General features: G+C 43.5%; 1 protein-coding gene across 2 annotated transcripts in view; it reads left to right on the top strand.

Moving 5' to 3' along the window:
- Positions 1-11,076: 11,076 nt before the first annotated feature.
- Zmym4 (zinc finger MYM-type containing 4) overlaps positions 11,077-15,166 on the top strand; it is a 110,022-nt gene continuing 105,932 nt past the window's right edge. For both annotated transcript variants that reach the window (XM_028759700.1, XM_028759699.1), the window contains exon 1: positions 11,077-11,138. In XM_028759700.1, coding sequence (XP_028615533.1) covers positions 11,100-11,138 — 39 coding nt within the window. In that variant the 5' untranslated portion in view covers positions 11,077-11,099. The remainder of the gene's footprint in view (positions 11,139-15,166) is intronic.

Below are 15,166 nucleotides of genomic sequence, written 5' to 3'. Positions count from 1 at the left end.
CACTCTGTAGACCAGGTTGGCCTCGAACTCACAAAGATCTGCCTGCTTCAGTTTCCTGAGTGCTGGATTAAAGGTGTGTGCCACCACTGCCCGGTGATATATTCATTTTTTAAAAATATGTATGTGTATCAGTACACTGTAGCTGTCTTCAGACACACCAGAAGAGGGCATTGGATCCCATTCCAGATGGTCGTGAGCCACCATGTGGTTGCTGGAAATCGAACTCAGGACCATGAGCCATGTCTCCAGTTGCAATTTGTTTATTTGTGTATGAGTCTTTGCCTGCATGTATGTATGTTCACAATGTGCATGCCTAGAGTTCAAGGAGACCAGGTAAAGAATACAGATCCTCCAGATCAGGAGTTACTGATAGTTGTGAGCTGCCATGTGGATGCTGGAAACTAAACTAAAGTCCTCTGCAAGAGGAGCCAATTTTCTTAACTGCTGGGCCATCTCTTCAGCAATTCAAACCAAAACTTCAAGTGGGTGTGGTAGTGCACACCCTTAGTTCTAGCCCTCTGGAGGCAGAGGCAGGAGGAAGGTCAGTGTGTTGAGTTTCAGGTCAGCTAGAGCTAAATAGTAAGACCCTGTCTCAAAACACAAAAACAAAAAGAAGAAAAAAACCAATACAAAACTTTCAAACACTGTTCTTGACAGAGCAAGTCTATAGTCTAGGCAATGGGTGGTAGTAGAACAGTATGTTCCAATGGGAAAAGTAAGAAATGTAGACGTCTGAGGGGGAAGCCAGAAATAAATGTCAAAAAGGTGAAATTCTGATTCTTGTTTCTACATTTTCAAAATGAAGTCTATTTTTAGTATTTGAACCACTAATAAGTGATTGCCAAATGGTTGAGTGTCCTTTTTCTTTAAAGATTTATTTATCGGCCAGGCAGAGGTGGCACACGCCTTTAATCCCAGCACTTGGGAGGCAGAGGCAGGTGGATTTCTGAGTTTGAGGCCAGCCTGATCTATAGAGTGAGTTCCAGGACAGCCAGGGCTATACAGAGAAACTCTGTCTCGAAAAACAAAAAACAAAAAAAAAGATTTATTTATCATATCTGAGTACACTGTTGCCATCTTCAGACACATCAGAAGAGGGCATCAGATCCCATTATAGATGGTTGTGAGCCTCTGGAAGAGCAGTCAGTCCTCTTAGCCACTGAGCCATCTCTCCAGTCTCTAGTGTCCTTTTTTTCTTTAAGTTAGGGTATCTTGATTTAGACCAGGCTGGCTTTAAATTCACAGAAGTTGTCCATCCCCTGCCTCCTGATTGTGTGACTGAAGGAGTGCGCCACTAAGCTTGGCTTTATTTTATTTTATGTGCATGCTTTTGTACAGTGGTTTGCCTTAATGTAGACCTGTGCATCAGGTTTATGTAGTAACCAAGGAGGCCAGAAGGGGGCATCAGATCCTATGGAACTGGAGTTGTAAGTCATCATGCTGGCGCTAGGATTAAACCCTTGTCCTTTGGTAAAGCAGCCAATGTTCTTCTCTCTGGGCCCCATGAAAACCTTAATTTGGAAATAAGAATTTCTATTCCACTAAAATTAGTGTTGTTGTGGTTATTGTCACTATTTTAGGAAATCTGGCTTGCAACATTTACTGTCACTTGGGCAGGATATATCCTAACATTCCAAACTATCTTAACTTACCAGCACTAAATGTTTGTATCTTCAACATATAAGCACTAAATTTTTGTCTTATCCACTAAAACTTGAAGAATGAGGCTCATAGAAGTGTAATGGTAGTCATTTTTTTCCCCCTTTGAGATGTGGTTTTTCTGTGTGTCCCTGGCTGTATGGGAACTCATTCTGTAAGGCCTCAAATTTAAAGATTCAGTCTGGCTGTGGTCTAGTTAGTCCAATGATGACTCTCAACCAACCAAAAGTCCAAGAATCAAGTAGTTGTTCAGTCCCGAAGGCTGGATATCTTAGCTGGTCTTCAGTATATGCCAGAATCCTGAAGAAGTAGGCTTCAATGTCATTGAAGGAATGAACTTGCTAGTCAAAGGGAGGACAAGCAGGCAAAGAGCAAGCACTTCCTTCTTCCCTGTCCTTCACGTAGGTGGTCATGAGAAAGTGTGGCCCAGATTTCAGATGAGTCTTCCCACCTTAAATATTTTAGTCAAGAAAAAAATTCCCTCACAGGTATGCCCAGCTACTTGGGGTTTAGTTAATTCCAGATGTAGTCAAGTTGACGACCAAGAATAGCTATCACACAAGGTCTCCCTATATAGCCCAGGCTGACTTGCAACTTATTCTGTAGATGAGGCTGGCCTATAACTCACAAAGATCCGCCTGCCCCTGTATCCTGAGGACTGGGATTAAAGGTGTGCAACACCATGGTCACCCCTCTGCTCCTATGGTGAAACTTCTTGAAATGATGGTCTATACTCATGGATTGTATTTTTGTTTTAAAAAAATATGTTTACTGTGTTGTGCTTTAGCCAGGACAACTTGCAAGAGTCAGGTCTCTCCTTCCACCACGAGGTTTTCCAGGTTTGAGTTCCAGTGCTGTTAACCCTTGAGTCATCTCAGCAGCCCACTGAAAGACTTCTATTGGCCTTTTAGACCTCACGTTCTTCTGTCTTTCCTTATGTTTTATGGAGCCTCTTTCTCTTCCTGAACTATAAATGTCAACCTGCCTCAGGGCATAGAGTGTTTTATAGTCCCTGGGAAAGCCTCTCTAGGCTAGGTTTATACTGATGACTTCCTGTCTTCCACTTCTAGCTCTGTTGTCTCTCCTGAAGCCCAGGCTCCAATATCCAGCTGCCTATTTGACACTTTTCCTGGAATGTATAAGACACACCTCAAATTCAACTTGCAGGAGACATTCTTCTTTTTCTTCCCAGTTCCTCAAATCTAATCTACTTCATTTCAAATAATAGCCCTACACCAATCACATAGTTGTTAAGGTTAACAAGTAATCAATTAAGCTAGTCCTGTCTCTCCTCTCCCCTACTCATTTAGCAATCTTATTGGTTAAATCTCCAAAAAAAAAAAAAATCATCTGAGTTCAGCTCGGTTCCATTGTCTCCATTGCCAGTATTTTTGACTGTTATTGTCTCCCTAGACGGCTACAGTGTTTCTTCATTTATATCCACTCTTGTTCCCAGATGGTTTCCAGAGATCACATGACTTTCCCACAGAGTCTACAATGGCTTCCTCATATGTGAAATAAAAGTCCTACACATAAAATAAACAACAACAAACAAAACCCACCCTTGAAGCAGAGATGGCTGCCTGTGATTTCTGTGCTCAGAAGGGTGAAGGCTGGAAGGATCAGAAATCCAAGGTCACCCTTAGCCACACAGCAAAGTCGGGACCAGTTTGCTATATCCAAAACCCGTCTCAAAAAAAAAAAAAAAAGGTCAGTCTTTCATCAACCATCTTTTCTTACTTCTGACTTCACTGTCTATTCCCATGAGTGCTTACTGGGTTCTGGGAGCACTGGCTGTTCCTGGGCACTTCAGGTTCATTTCTGTAGAAAGGCTTCTTTTTTTTCTCCTCTTTTCTGAGAAAGGGTCTCACTTTGTAGGACTGGCTGGCCTAGAACTTGTTATTGAGACCAGGCTGGCCTCGAACTCAGATCTGCCTACCTTTGTCTCTGGAGTGCCGACATCAGCTGTTTGACAGGTTTTATTTTTGCTGTTCCCTTTGCTTGGAATGCTTTGTATCAGATACTTGGGAGAGTAGACTCTTGGTCATTATTTAAGTTTTAGGTGAGAAATTCACCCCAGAAACACAGTCTCTAACTAGCTGATCTAAAGTAACTTCCTTCCTCTTTGTATTTTGGTATTGTTTATCTTCTTAGGGGTCTCTGAGGTGTATCTCATCTATGTAACTGTCAGTTTCCATTAAAACCTATTTCAGTCAAATGGTTAGAAGTCTGTTTTAGAAATTCATGTAAATGCCCTATTTTTAAAATAGTGTCTCTGTTTAGAGGGAGCCATTGCAGGTGGAAAAACCTGAGATCTTGGGTTCCATTTCCTTTTTTTTTTTTTTTTTTTTTTTTTTGGAGACAGGGTTTCTCTGTATAGCCCTGGCTGTCCTGGAACTCACTCTGTAGACCAGGCTGGCCTCAGAAATCCGCCTGCCTGTGCCTCCCAAGTGCTGGGATTAATGGTGTGTGCCACCACCGCCAGGCTCCATTTCCTTTCTTCCCTTCATGTTTAGCAACCTGCTGGTCAGTAGTGAGTGGTGCATCTTCTAGCCTGGCTCTGATGGGCCTTTGCAGAGCCTGTAGGCAAACAACACTTTCTGAAGTCTGTTACTTTGTTTTAGACCTATGTAACTTACATAGCCACCGACTGCCCATCAGCTTGCCAGCCATGATTTTTAGCTATCCTTTGTCTTCTCTAAGATCTGAAGGAACTTCTGGATATATTCTGTATGACCCAGGATTAAAGGACAATTCTTTTTTGCCGGGTTCCTCCAGTAATGATGTCTGTATAATTCTTGTGTATAAAACCTGGGTTTGCCTGGCTTGAGCAAATCTCTGAGCTCGACGTAAGCCTTCTCTTTTCCTGTCTACACTTTGATGTCACTTTCATATGTGTGGCCAGCGTTTGTCATGCAGCCTGAGTCTTCAAGTTGTCTGTCATAGTTAGAAGGAAGCCTTTCTATATTGAAGAGTTGGAGAGAAGAGACTGCCCAAGTGTCCTGATGGACAAGCACACCCCCTTCTTCTTCCTTTTACCCTGTTGTTGAAAGCCAGGCTCTGTGCCACAGCCTCATGGTTTAGCTGTTCTAGATGGAAGAAGTGTGTTCTCTGGAGCGTGAGAGAACTCTGGGTACAACTTGCACAACTAAGTAGATCGATGCAACGAAGACAATCCAGCAAGTTATTTTTATTTATTTATTTTTTTACTCCATTAAAGCCTATTTAAATCTTTTCTGATTGGAGAAATTCTTCTCAGGGCTATCTTGCAGACAAGAGCCTGACTTAAGATGTTGAAATTGAATCAGCTTGATATTTGCAAAATACCACCCCCCACTATATACAAGATTTATTTCTTTAGATGTTACGAAAGTGGATTTGTAGGTGAATTATCACTTAAAATGCTGGAATAGAATTTTAAAAGTAGAAAGATAAGATGAATAAATAACATAAGAAAATATTGGCCTTCTGAGATGGCTCTGAGGGTAAAGAAACCAGATGATGACCTGAGTTGGATAATGGAAGGGAAGAACCAGTTCCTGAAAGATGGTCTCTGATCTCCACACATGTGTCTGCATTAACCATTCCCCCAACTCATCACACACACACACACACACGCACACACACACACACCAACAAATATAAATATTCTTTAGCTGAGCTGAATGGTGGTGACACACACTGTATTAGTTAGGGTTGTACTGCTGTGAACCATGACCAAGGCGAGACTTTATAAAGGACAACATTTAATTGGGGCTGGCTTACACGCTCGTTCAGAGGTTCAGTCCATTATTGTCAAGGTGGGAGCATGGGAGCATCCTGGCAGGCATGGTGCAGGAGGAGCTGAGAGTTCCACATCTTCGTCTGAAAGCTGCTAGTGGAAGACTGACTTCCACAGGCACCTAGGGTGAGGGTCTTAAAGCCCACGCCCACAGTGACATACCTCCAACAAAGCCACACTTCCAAATAGTGCCACTCCCTGGGCCAAGCATATTCAAACCATGACATTGTGGAGTGAGGGCTATTATGGTTGGAAAGGGTAAATGGAAGCCTTTAGAGTTGCCTCTGCCAAAGAAAATAGTGAATCAAAAACAGTATCATATTCCTGAAGGAATTGCAGAAATTACTGCCACTATGAAGAACTTGAAAGATGCAGGGGTGGTGGTTCCCACCACATCTCCCTTTAACTCTCCTATCTGGCCAGTGCAGAAGAACCGGAAGCTCAGATTTCTCCCTGGTCATTTTGGGCTTCTAATGTCCTTAAACTAACAGGCTAAGAAAGGAATAACAGTGTTAGGAGGGTGATAGATCCAGATTACGATGGGGAAATTGGATTGCCTCTCCACAATGGAGGTAAGGATTATGTCTGGAGTGCAGGAGGTCCCTTAGGGCTTCTCTTAGTACTATCATGTCCTGTGATTAAAGTCAATGGGAAACTACAACAGCCTAATCAAAGCAGGATGACAAAGGACACAGACCCATCAGGAATGAAGGCATGGGTCACTCCTCCAGGAAAAGAACCAAGACCTGCTGAAGTGCTTGCAGAGGGTAGAGGAAATACAGAATGGGTAGTAGAGGAAGGTAGTTATAAAATACCAGCTAAAGCCACGTAACATGAATGCTTCTATTTTATTTTGTTAAGGACACATTTGTCTTCTAATTTCTTTAACATCAGTTGGTATTTAAGTTGAGATACTAAAAGAATATTCCCAAGGGACATTGCCCCATCGTAAATTTACAAATGTGTTTGCGATTGTAGGAGGAATAGTTTTTTTTTTTTTTTTTTTTTTTTTTTTTGGTTTTTCGAGACAGGGTTTCCCTGTATAGCCCTGGCTATCCTGGAACTCACTCTGTAGACCAGGCTGGCCTCGAACTCAGAAATCCACCTGCCTCTGCCTCCCAAGTGCTGGGATTAAAGGCGTGAGCCACCACCGCCCGGCCAGTTTTTTTTTTAAAAGATTTATTTACTTTATTTATGAGTACACTGTAACTGTCTTCAGACATACCAGAAGAGGGCATCGAATCACATTACGGATGGTTGTGAGCCACCATGTGGTTGCTGGGATTTGAACTCAGGACCTCTGGAAGAACAGTCAGTGCTCTTAACTGCTGAGCCATCTCTCCAACCCCCGTAGGAGGAATAGTTATATCATGTTAGGCATATTCATGACCTTGTTATTGCTTCTTGTGGACTAGAGATATTATTTGTGTCAAGTTGACAAGGGGTGGATTGTAGTGGCTATTCCCGGTTGTCAACTTGACTATATCTGGAATGAACTACAATCCAGAATTGGAAGGCTCACCTGTAATCCTGATCTTGAGGCTGGGAGATACAAGTTTCTGACCTGGATCTTGGCATGGAGATCTTGAGGCATAGTAGCTATGAATCCCAGAAGATTAAGGCAAAGTGGTCCCTGAGTTCAAAGTCATCTGGGACAAAGCAAGTCCCAGATTGAGGAGTGGTCGTATACCACTTTAATCTGGGCCACACATCTTCTACTGGAGACCTACATAAAGACATTGGAAGACTCTTCTTTGACTGCTTTTCTTGTGGGACTGAGTAACTGCTAGATCCTTGGACTTCCATTCACAACTGCTGCTGACCATTGTTGGGGAGTTGAACTATAGACTGTAAGTCATCAACAAATTCCCTTACTATATAGAGACTACCCATAAGTTCTATGACTCTAGAGAACCCTGACTGATACACGCACCTTTAATCCCAGTACTATGGAGGCAGAGGTAGAAGGATCTCTTGAGTTGGAGGCCAGCCTGGTCTATAGAACAAGTTCCAGGACAGCCAGGGCTACACAGAGAAACCATGTCTTGAAAAACTAAACCAACCAACCAACCACCAACCAACCAGCCAAAAAACACCTTAAAAATACTAATGTTGGGCTGGAGAGATGGCTCAGTGGTTAAGAGCATTGGCTGTTCTTCCAGAGATCCTGGGTTCAATTTCCAGCAACCACATGTTGGCTCACAAACATCTGTAATGGGATCCAACACCCTCTTCTGGTATGCCTGAAAGCAGCTACAGTGTACTCATGTACATAAAATAAATAAATAAATAAAAATAATGTTGTTATGGTATGTGGTAGTTTGAATAAGAATGGCCCCCATAGGCTCATAATTTGAATGCTTAGTTATTAGGAAGTGTGTCCTTGGTGGAGGGCTTTGAGGTTTTAAAAAGCCCATGCCAGGCCCAGTCTCTCTCTTTCAACCAGTGGATTAGAATGTAGCTCTCAGCTATAGCCCTGCACCATATTCCCTGCCATATTGATAAAGGACTAAGCTTCTGAAACTGTAAGCAAGGCCTCAATAAAATAAGGATGATAATAATAATAAATTTTATTATTAATAATACATATCAATATTAAACAGTAATAATAATGACAGTTATTATTAGTTTCTCAAGGCAAAATTTCTCTATGTAGTCCTAGCTGTCCTGGAACTTGTTCCATAGACCAGGCTGGCTTTGAACTCACAGAGATCTTTCTGCCTCTGCCTCCTGAGTGCTGGGATTCAAAGTGTGCACTACCACACCCAGCTGCAAGCCCTCAATTAAATGCTTTCTTTTGTTAACACTTGCCTTGGTCGTGATGTCTCTTCATAGCAACAGAACAGTGATTAAAATGCCATACTAGGAGCCAAAAGCGTTCTAAGAGATTTGCATGTGTTTACTAATTTAATCTTTCCAGTAACCCATTTCCAAGTGAGAAAATCAAGTCACAAAATAAACATTATTTACATCACAAACTGTACTCAGACAAATCAGATATGTATCTGTCAGACAGATTTTGCCAACTTTCAGCTTTTGTGAAATTTCAAGTATCCCAGGGAGTACATATCTTTGAATTTTGTCTTGGTCTTGCTTTTAATGACCTTGGACTAGTCTCATCTCTGTGAACTTCTTTGTAAATTTTGGTTACTCTGTGGTGTTCACTACATGCTTTTCTTTTCTCCTTCTAATAAATAATCGAATCAAGTGTCCCCTGCATGCTTGTACATTATCTGGAATGTGCAAATCACAGCTATTATTCAAGACCCAACTTATCGGACCTCTAGAAACTTCCTGTTGTTGCGGAGAGCCTTAGACTGAGAGTCAAGACGCCTGTCAGTCCTCATGCAGTTACTAATCCTTTGTGCGATCTTGTGCTATTCACATCTTACCTGGGCTTTGGTTTCATCTTAAACTATGGAAATGGGCCTTGGGGTGTGTCTATTGGGTGAATGCTTTCTTAGCATGAGTTAGGGAGGTCCCCAGCACTGCAGAAGAAGAAAATATAGTGTAGAAATAAATCAATGTGCTAAAACCATTAAAAAGAAAAAGCCCAGCATGTTTCTAATGACAGGAGGATGCATGAGAGGAAGAGAGGGCAAGGGTGAAGCTGGGATCCCCATTTTCAGTTGAATATTAGAAGTTCCACTTTTACTGTATTTTTTTCCTTTTCTTATTTTAGACAGTCTACATAGATCAGGCTGGTATCTGCCTTTCAAGTCTTCCCTTCAGAAGTTCCATTTTTAAGCTGTTGGATTTTATCAGAAGGGAGTATTCTACAGCCCATAAAAAGGTGGAAACCATCTAGTCTTGTATTTAACTGCAATCCCTGAAAACATCTTTTCTTAACCTTCCTATTTGCTTTTTGCCTTGGACATGTTAACTAAAGAGTCTAACATATTAAAAAAATTATCTGGCAGAAATAAATATATTCTTTTGTTCTACCCATAAATGAAACATAAGGTAACAGGCCTAAGTAAGAACCAAGGACCAGCATGGAAATGTTCAGCCATTTCAGGGTTCAGGCAAAGTTCCTGGGTTCAAAGAGCTACTGACCAACACACAGAAGTATAGTTGTAGAATGGCTCTCATACTGTGAGTACAGGAGCTTCTAGGTTCCCTTTGAATAAGTATTGCCATGGAGAATGACAATTTTTCCAATCAGAGACTTACATTCTTTTTCTTTTAGTTAGTTCTCTGGGGATTTCCTATTATCCCAGCACTCCAAGCACTTGGTCAAGGCAGGAGAACTACCAGTTCCAGGCCACCCTGGGTTACACAGCAACCTAGCTCAAACCAACCCAAACTAGTTTCCATGTATTGGTTACTCTATGTCTGTCTGTTGTGCCTAAGCCTTCATTAAGAATCCGATGCGAGGACTTCAGCTCTCATTCTCTTCGGCTTTCCTCGGCGTGCTTCAGGGAAGATAGTGCCTAATCTTGGATTTTCTGCTTTGACAGTTCAACTCCTATCCTTTAGGTCAGACCCTCAAGTTCCTTCAATGGAGGCAAATGATGGCACACAGCAGTTGTAGGTCATCATCGTGCGACTTCCCAGGAGAGCAGCCATGTTCTTGAACTGATTATCACGGCTCTTTACATTTTACGTTCTTTTGCCCTGAAGACGGTTTTGTGTGTTCAGAATCCTGGAGGAATGCAATTCTAGACTGGGTTCTAGTTTCTTACCAGCCGCTCAATATCTTGAGGTAAATTAATTTACTTCAAATGACCATACTGACACGTTAACTTTGAAAGCAATGGAGTAGATGGTTTCTAAGATCCTTCCTCATTTTAGTATTCTAATGGCAAGCAGGTATTGAAAAAATTATCTTCAGTTGTTGGTTCTGTCTTCAAAACCACCAGTGGGATCTGATTTTAAGGTTGGAAGTTGTTCCTTGATAGTCTCCGCCCTTTACTTGGCAAGCTGTTGGTTTCTCCTTGAGATAATAGTCTTGTTTTCTTCTTGGTTGGGATTCTTCATGTTCAAAGGTTCACTGAGAACTTCAGCTTATCAGCATCTTCTCCTTTTGGCAATATCTTTGTAGTCAGGTGTAGGGTGGTGATGTGAACCCCTCACTGACATTTCACCCAGCCCTCCAGATAGTCCTTCCATTAAGATCTTTCATTCTGACATCATCCCTTCGTCATGGCCCCTTTAAGGGAGCGGCCATAGTTGAGTGGTGGGAGCAGCTGCTGGCAGCCAAGAGACTAACAGGATTAGGCCTAGCCTGGGCCACTCACCGCGCACGCTCAGGACCGGGGGCTTGGTGGGAAAGGGAGGAGGGGCTTGTAGCGCGCCTGCGCATCAGGGGCGCGCGCAAGGGGCTGGTTTGGAGATCCCTTTAAGAAACCACAGGCGGAGGAATTTCTCTGAGAGAAAATAATCCTACTCACGGGGCCCCTTCGGAGGCCATTAACCCCCCGAGTCCCGGCCCCCCTGCCCCGGCAGGCCCTCGCGCCCACGCGCCCGTCCGTGGGACCCCTGGAGCTGCGGCCAGCGCACGGGCCTCCGCCCCCTCGTCACTCCCACGCCAGGCCCGGCGGGGGCCAAGGGGACCGGACCGCAGCGAGTGAAGCGCCGTGTCTGCAGTGTGGGCGGGGGCCGAGAGGGGCCGCGGCCGCCGCGCCGGGAGCCGCCGCGGTTCCGAGCGGGGCCCAACATGGCGGAGCGGGAGGTGGAGACCGGCCCCCGAAAGAGGGTAGGTGAGGTGAGGCCGCGGGCGGGCAGCGGGCTGCGGGCGGGCCGGCGGGCGGGGGGCGGGGCGCGGCCGGCCCCGACCATCCCGGTGCTCTCGTGTGGCGCGGTGGTCGACGGCCCGAGGGAGGGGCGGCCCGAGGCGGCACCGGGGTCCTCTCTGCAGGTGGGACAAAGCTCGGTGGCCAGCGGAGAGGGGGAGGGGCGGGGGCCGTGGTCCGCTCGGGTCCCCTCCCTTTCCCGGCGTGTGGGTGGTGGTGCGTATTCGGGGAGCCTCGGGGACGCAAGGTGTCAGACTCCGCTTCTGCATCCTCGAGGAAAACGGAGTCTATGGAAGTTTCTCTGGGGAGAGGTCAGGTGGGGGTAGCGGTGGCGGGAAGAAGTCGTGGAGGATTGGTTGTCTCCTGAGGAGTAACCGGGAGGGTGCTGCGGGAACAGCGAAGCCAATTCATCTTCCTGCCTCCACTCCCCTCCCCCTTGACCGTTATCAAGCCCCAAAGTGGACGTGGTACTCTTCACCTTAGAAGAAGTAGGGTTGTCGTCTTGATGTTGGGGGAATGTGTTTTGATAGCTACGGCTGTAGTCTAGCTTCTTTACCTGCAGTTAGGAACGTGGAAGAGTGACAAGTTTTGTCGTTAGGATGTTCCCAGCCAGCCTTGCCTGCCTAGGTGAAGCCTTGTCTACACAGGAGTTGTAAGCCTTTTAAAAGTTTGTCTTGAAACTTTTCTTTTTATATTTTTAATTTAATTGTGAGTCATTTTCTTCAGATGGAGAACAATACTATCCATTGAGTAATGTTTTTCAAGACTTTTTTTTTTTTTTAACTGCCCCTCACTCAGCATTTTATTAGCCCTGAATTTGTCAATTTTCTTATCAGGAGTCTTCCTTTTGGAAATGGTCTCCAAATGATGAATTAGTTGTTAAGCCAAGCTGGTTTAAACATTACTACTGAATCTTAACCAAAAATGCTTTTTCATTCAGCATAAATGTCTATTCAAAGATGCATACTGTTAACATACTGAGTGCTGACTATGTGCCTGACATGGTGTGAAGTGCTTTGTGAAGAGTTCAACCTTACAGTAACTATGCAGCCCATTTGTGGCTGAAATGGAGACTTATTTCCTATCTTTACTCTCTCTCTCTTTCTCTTTTTTTTTTTTTGTTTGTTTTTCGAGACAGGGTTTCTCTGTGTAGTTCTGGCTGCCAAGGTCCACTCTGTAGACCAGGCTGACCTCGAACTCAGAAATCTGCCTGTTTCTGCCTCCCAAGTGCTGGGATTAAAGGCCACCACTGCCCGGCCTTATTTCCTATTTTATAAAATTAAGTCTTCACGGTCCAGAGTTTTGATCTGAGATTTGAATACAGGTTTTTAAATGCTTGTGTTGTTTGCATTTAAGTTTGTTTGTTTGTTTTTATTCTTCCAGTCCTGGTATTGAATCCTGGGCCTTAACATCTACTAGACAAGTCTATACCACTGAGGTGCACTCTAGCCTCAGAAGTCAGTCAGTCTGTGTCTGTCTGTCCCTCCCTCCCTCTCTCTCTCTCTCTCTCTCTCTCTCTCTCTCTCTCTCTCTCTCTCTCTCTTGTTTTGCATTATGTATATTAGTACTACACTGTAGCTGTCTTCAGACACACCAGAAGAGGGCATCATATGGCTGCTGGGAATTGAACTCAGAACCTCTGGAAGAGCAGTCCGTGCTCTTAACCACTGAGCCATCTCTCCAGCCCCTTGTTTCTCTTTAAAAAATGTAAATGATGCCTTAGCAAATGTTTCTGTATAATAGTTCATTAGGAAACTGTTTATTATAACTGTCAATAAAAATAAAAATACAGTTTAAATTTGGGGTGCAACTGCATTCCCAAACCCCTAGGTTCTACTATTGACAGTTTTCCTAGATACTTGATTTCATCTAGCCATCTCTTTACCCAGTCATTCATTTAGTCTTTTGTTTTGTTTTTCGAGACGGTTTCTTTGTATAGTCCTGGCTGTCCTGGAACTCACTCTGTAGACCAGGCTGGCCTCGAACTCAGAAATTCACCTGCCTCTGCCTCCCAAGTGCTGGGATTAAAGGCATGCAGCACTACTGCCCAGCATGATGGATGTTTTGTATGATGGATGTTTTATGTATTTTTCCTTTGGAGTCTGATAGATTACTCAGCACAACCTTTTCAAGGTTTGACCAGACATCATATATATCAGAATTTTCCATTCTTTCATATGCCTGAGGAAGTATGAAATCATTTATACTAGATTTTATTTTTTTGTTCATCAGTTGGCCATTTAGATTTGTCTGTTGTAATTCTTGTAAACATTGTTGTAAAGTATGAATCCTGGTCCTTCATTGTTTTGGTTACATACTTGACGGTGGATTTGCTAGTTACATGGGGATTCTGTTTATTGTTTTGAGGCACCATAGGACCATTGTATCTACTTGTTTACTGTTTTGTACCCATAAGGGATGCGTGGAAAAAACTGTAGTCTCTCCATGTCTGCATGGGGACCTCTTTTTTTTTTTTTTTCTTTTTTGGCAATAATTATTCTAGTGAGTATGATGTAACATCTTACTGTGATTCAGATTTGCTTACTTGCTGTTTTAATTTTGAAAAGGCATATTTTTTCTAGTTTATTTTAAAATATTTACTCTTATTATCTGTATGTATCCTGGTTAGTTTCATGTCAACTTGACACAAGCTAAGAGTCCTTAAGAGAGGAGGGAGCCTCAGTTGAGAAAATGACTCCATAAGATTGGGTTGTAGATAAGCTTGTTGAGCATTTTTTTAAATAGTGATCAATGGGGGAAGGGCCCAGCTCATTAAGGGTGTGGCCACCCTGGGCCAGTGGTCTTGGGTTGAGAAAGCAGGCTGAGCAAACCATGGAGAGTAAGCCAGTAAGCAGCATTTCTCTGTGGCTTGTGCATCAGCTTTTGCCTTTAGGTTGCACAGATTGTATAGCCACAAGCCTTACTGATCTTGGCTTTTTGTGCACAGAACCCATATTCTGATTGACACACTTCATTTAGCAATAAGCAGAGCTATAGAAGTCAGAAAGCAAGGTTAGTACAGTTAGGGACTTTTCCAGAATTATAGACTATAATAGATTGTTTTGACAAGTGTTGGATGGAGTCTGGGTCCTGGGCTCTTTGTCAGAATGATTGGTGCCTTGGTGGCATCAGTTGTCCTAAGGTCTTGGGACCTTTTAGAGTTTGTTTTAGGTAGGGTTTTATTGCTTTGAAGAGATACTATGACCAGGCCAGCTCTTATAAAGAACAACATTTAATTGGGATTTGCTCACAGTTTCAGAAGTTTAATCTATTATCATCGAGGTAGGAAGCATGATGGATTGCAGGCAGATGTGGTGCTGGAGAAGGAGCTGAGAGATCTACATCTTGATCTGCAGGCCGCAGAAGGGGACTGCATCACACTGGGTATAGATTGAGCATAGGACACCTAAAAGCCCATCCCCCTATTGAAATGGAAACTTAAGGGTTCTTTGGAGTGTCAGTTGTGTTGGATGGTGTTTTGCTGGGGGAAACATGTGAAGGAGTGTTTTCCTGAAGTGGACACAGGTGAAAGGCAGACTTTTGAAGGAATGTTTCACTGAAGCAGACACAGGAGAAAGGATGTTCCGTCTGCTAAAGCAAGTACGTGAAAGTACATGTGATGAGGGGATTCCTTGCTAACGATAAGCATGTATTGGTCTGCCTTACATTGTGTAGTTGAGCTGCATTTGTTGGTACTCCCGTAGAGATAAACATACCAAAAAATTTCTTGTGGTGTGCTGCAGCTTACTGCAGTTTCTTGCTGCTTCCTCAGACTAAGGCTAATTGGCAGAGTGTTGTCAGCTTAGACAGTCACATGTGCTGAGGCAAGACCCATGGAGGACCTGTGATGTTTGGAGGGAGTATAAATAGAACTCAGTGGACCATGTGAGCCTGAGCTAGGCTTGTTTATAGAGCTAGCTGTGCAATGCTTCTGGGTCTCTCATCTTCTCTGAGAGAAGCACAGTTAAGAAGTTTCCTTGGCGTTCCTTCC

This window comes from Grammomys surdaster, unplaced genomic scaffold (assembly GCF_004785775.1).
Source record: "Grammomys surdaster isolate TR1022 unplaced genomic scaffold, NIH_TR_1.0 126313, whole genome shotgun sequence".
Classification (NCBI taxonomy): Eukaryota; Metazoa; Chordata; class Mammalia; order Rodentia; family Muridae; genus Grammomys; species Grammomys surdaster.
The sequence above is the reverse complement of the archived record's forward strand: the minus strand, read 5'-3'. Positions and strand labels throughout refer to the sequence as shown.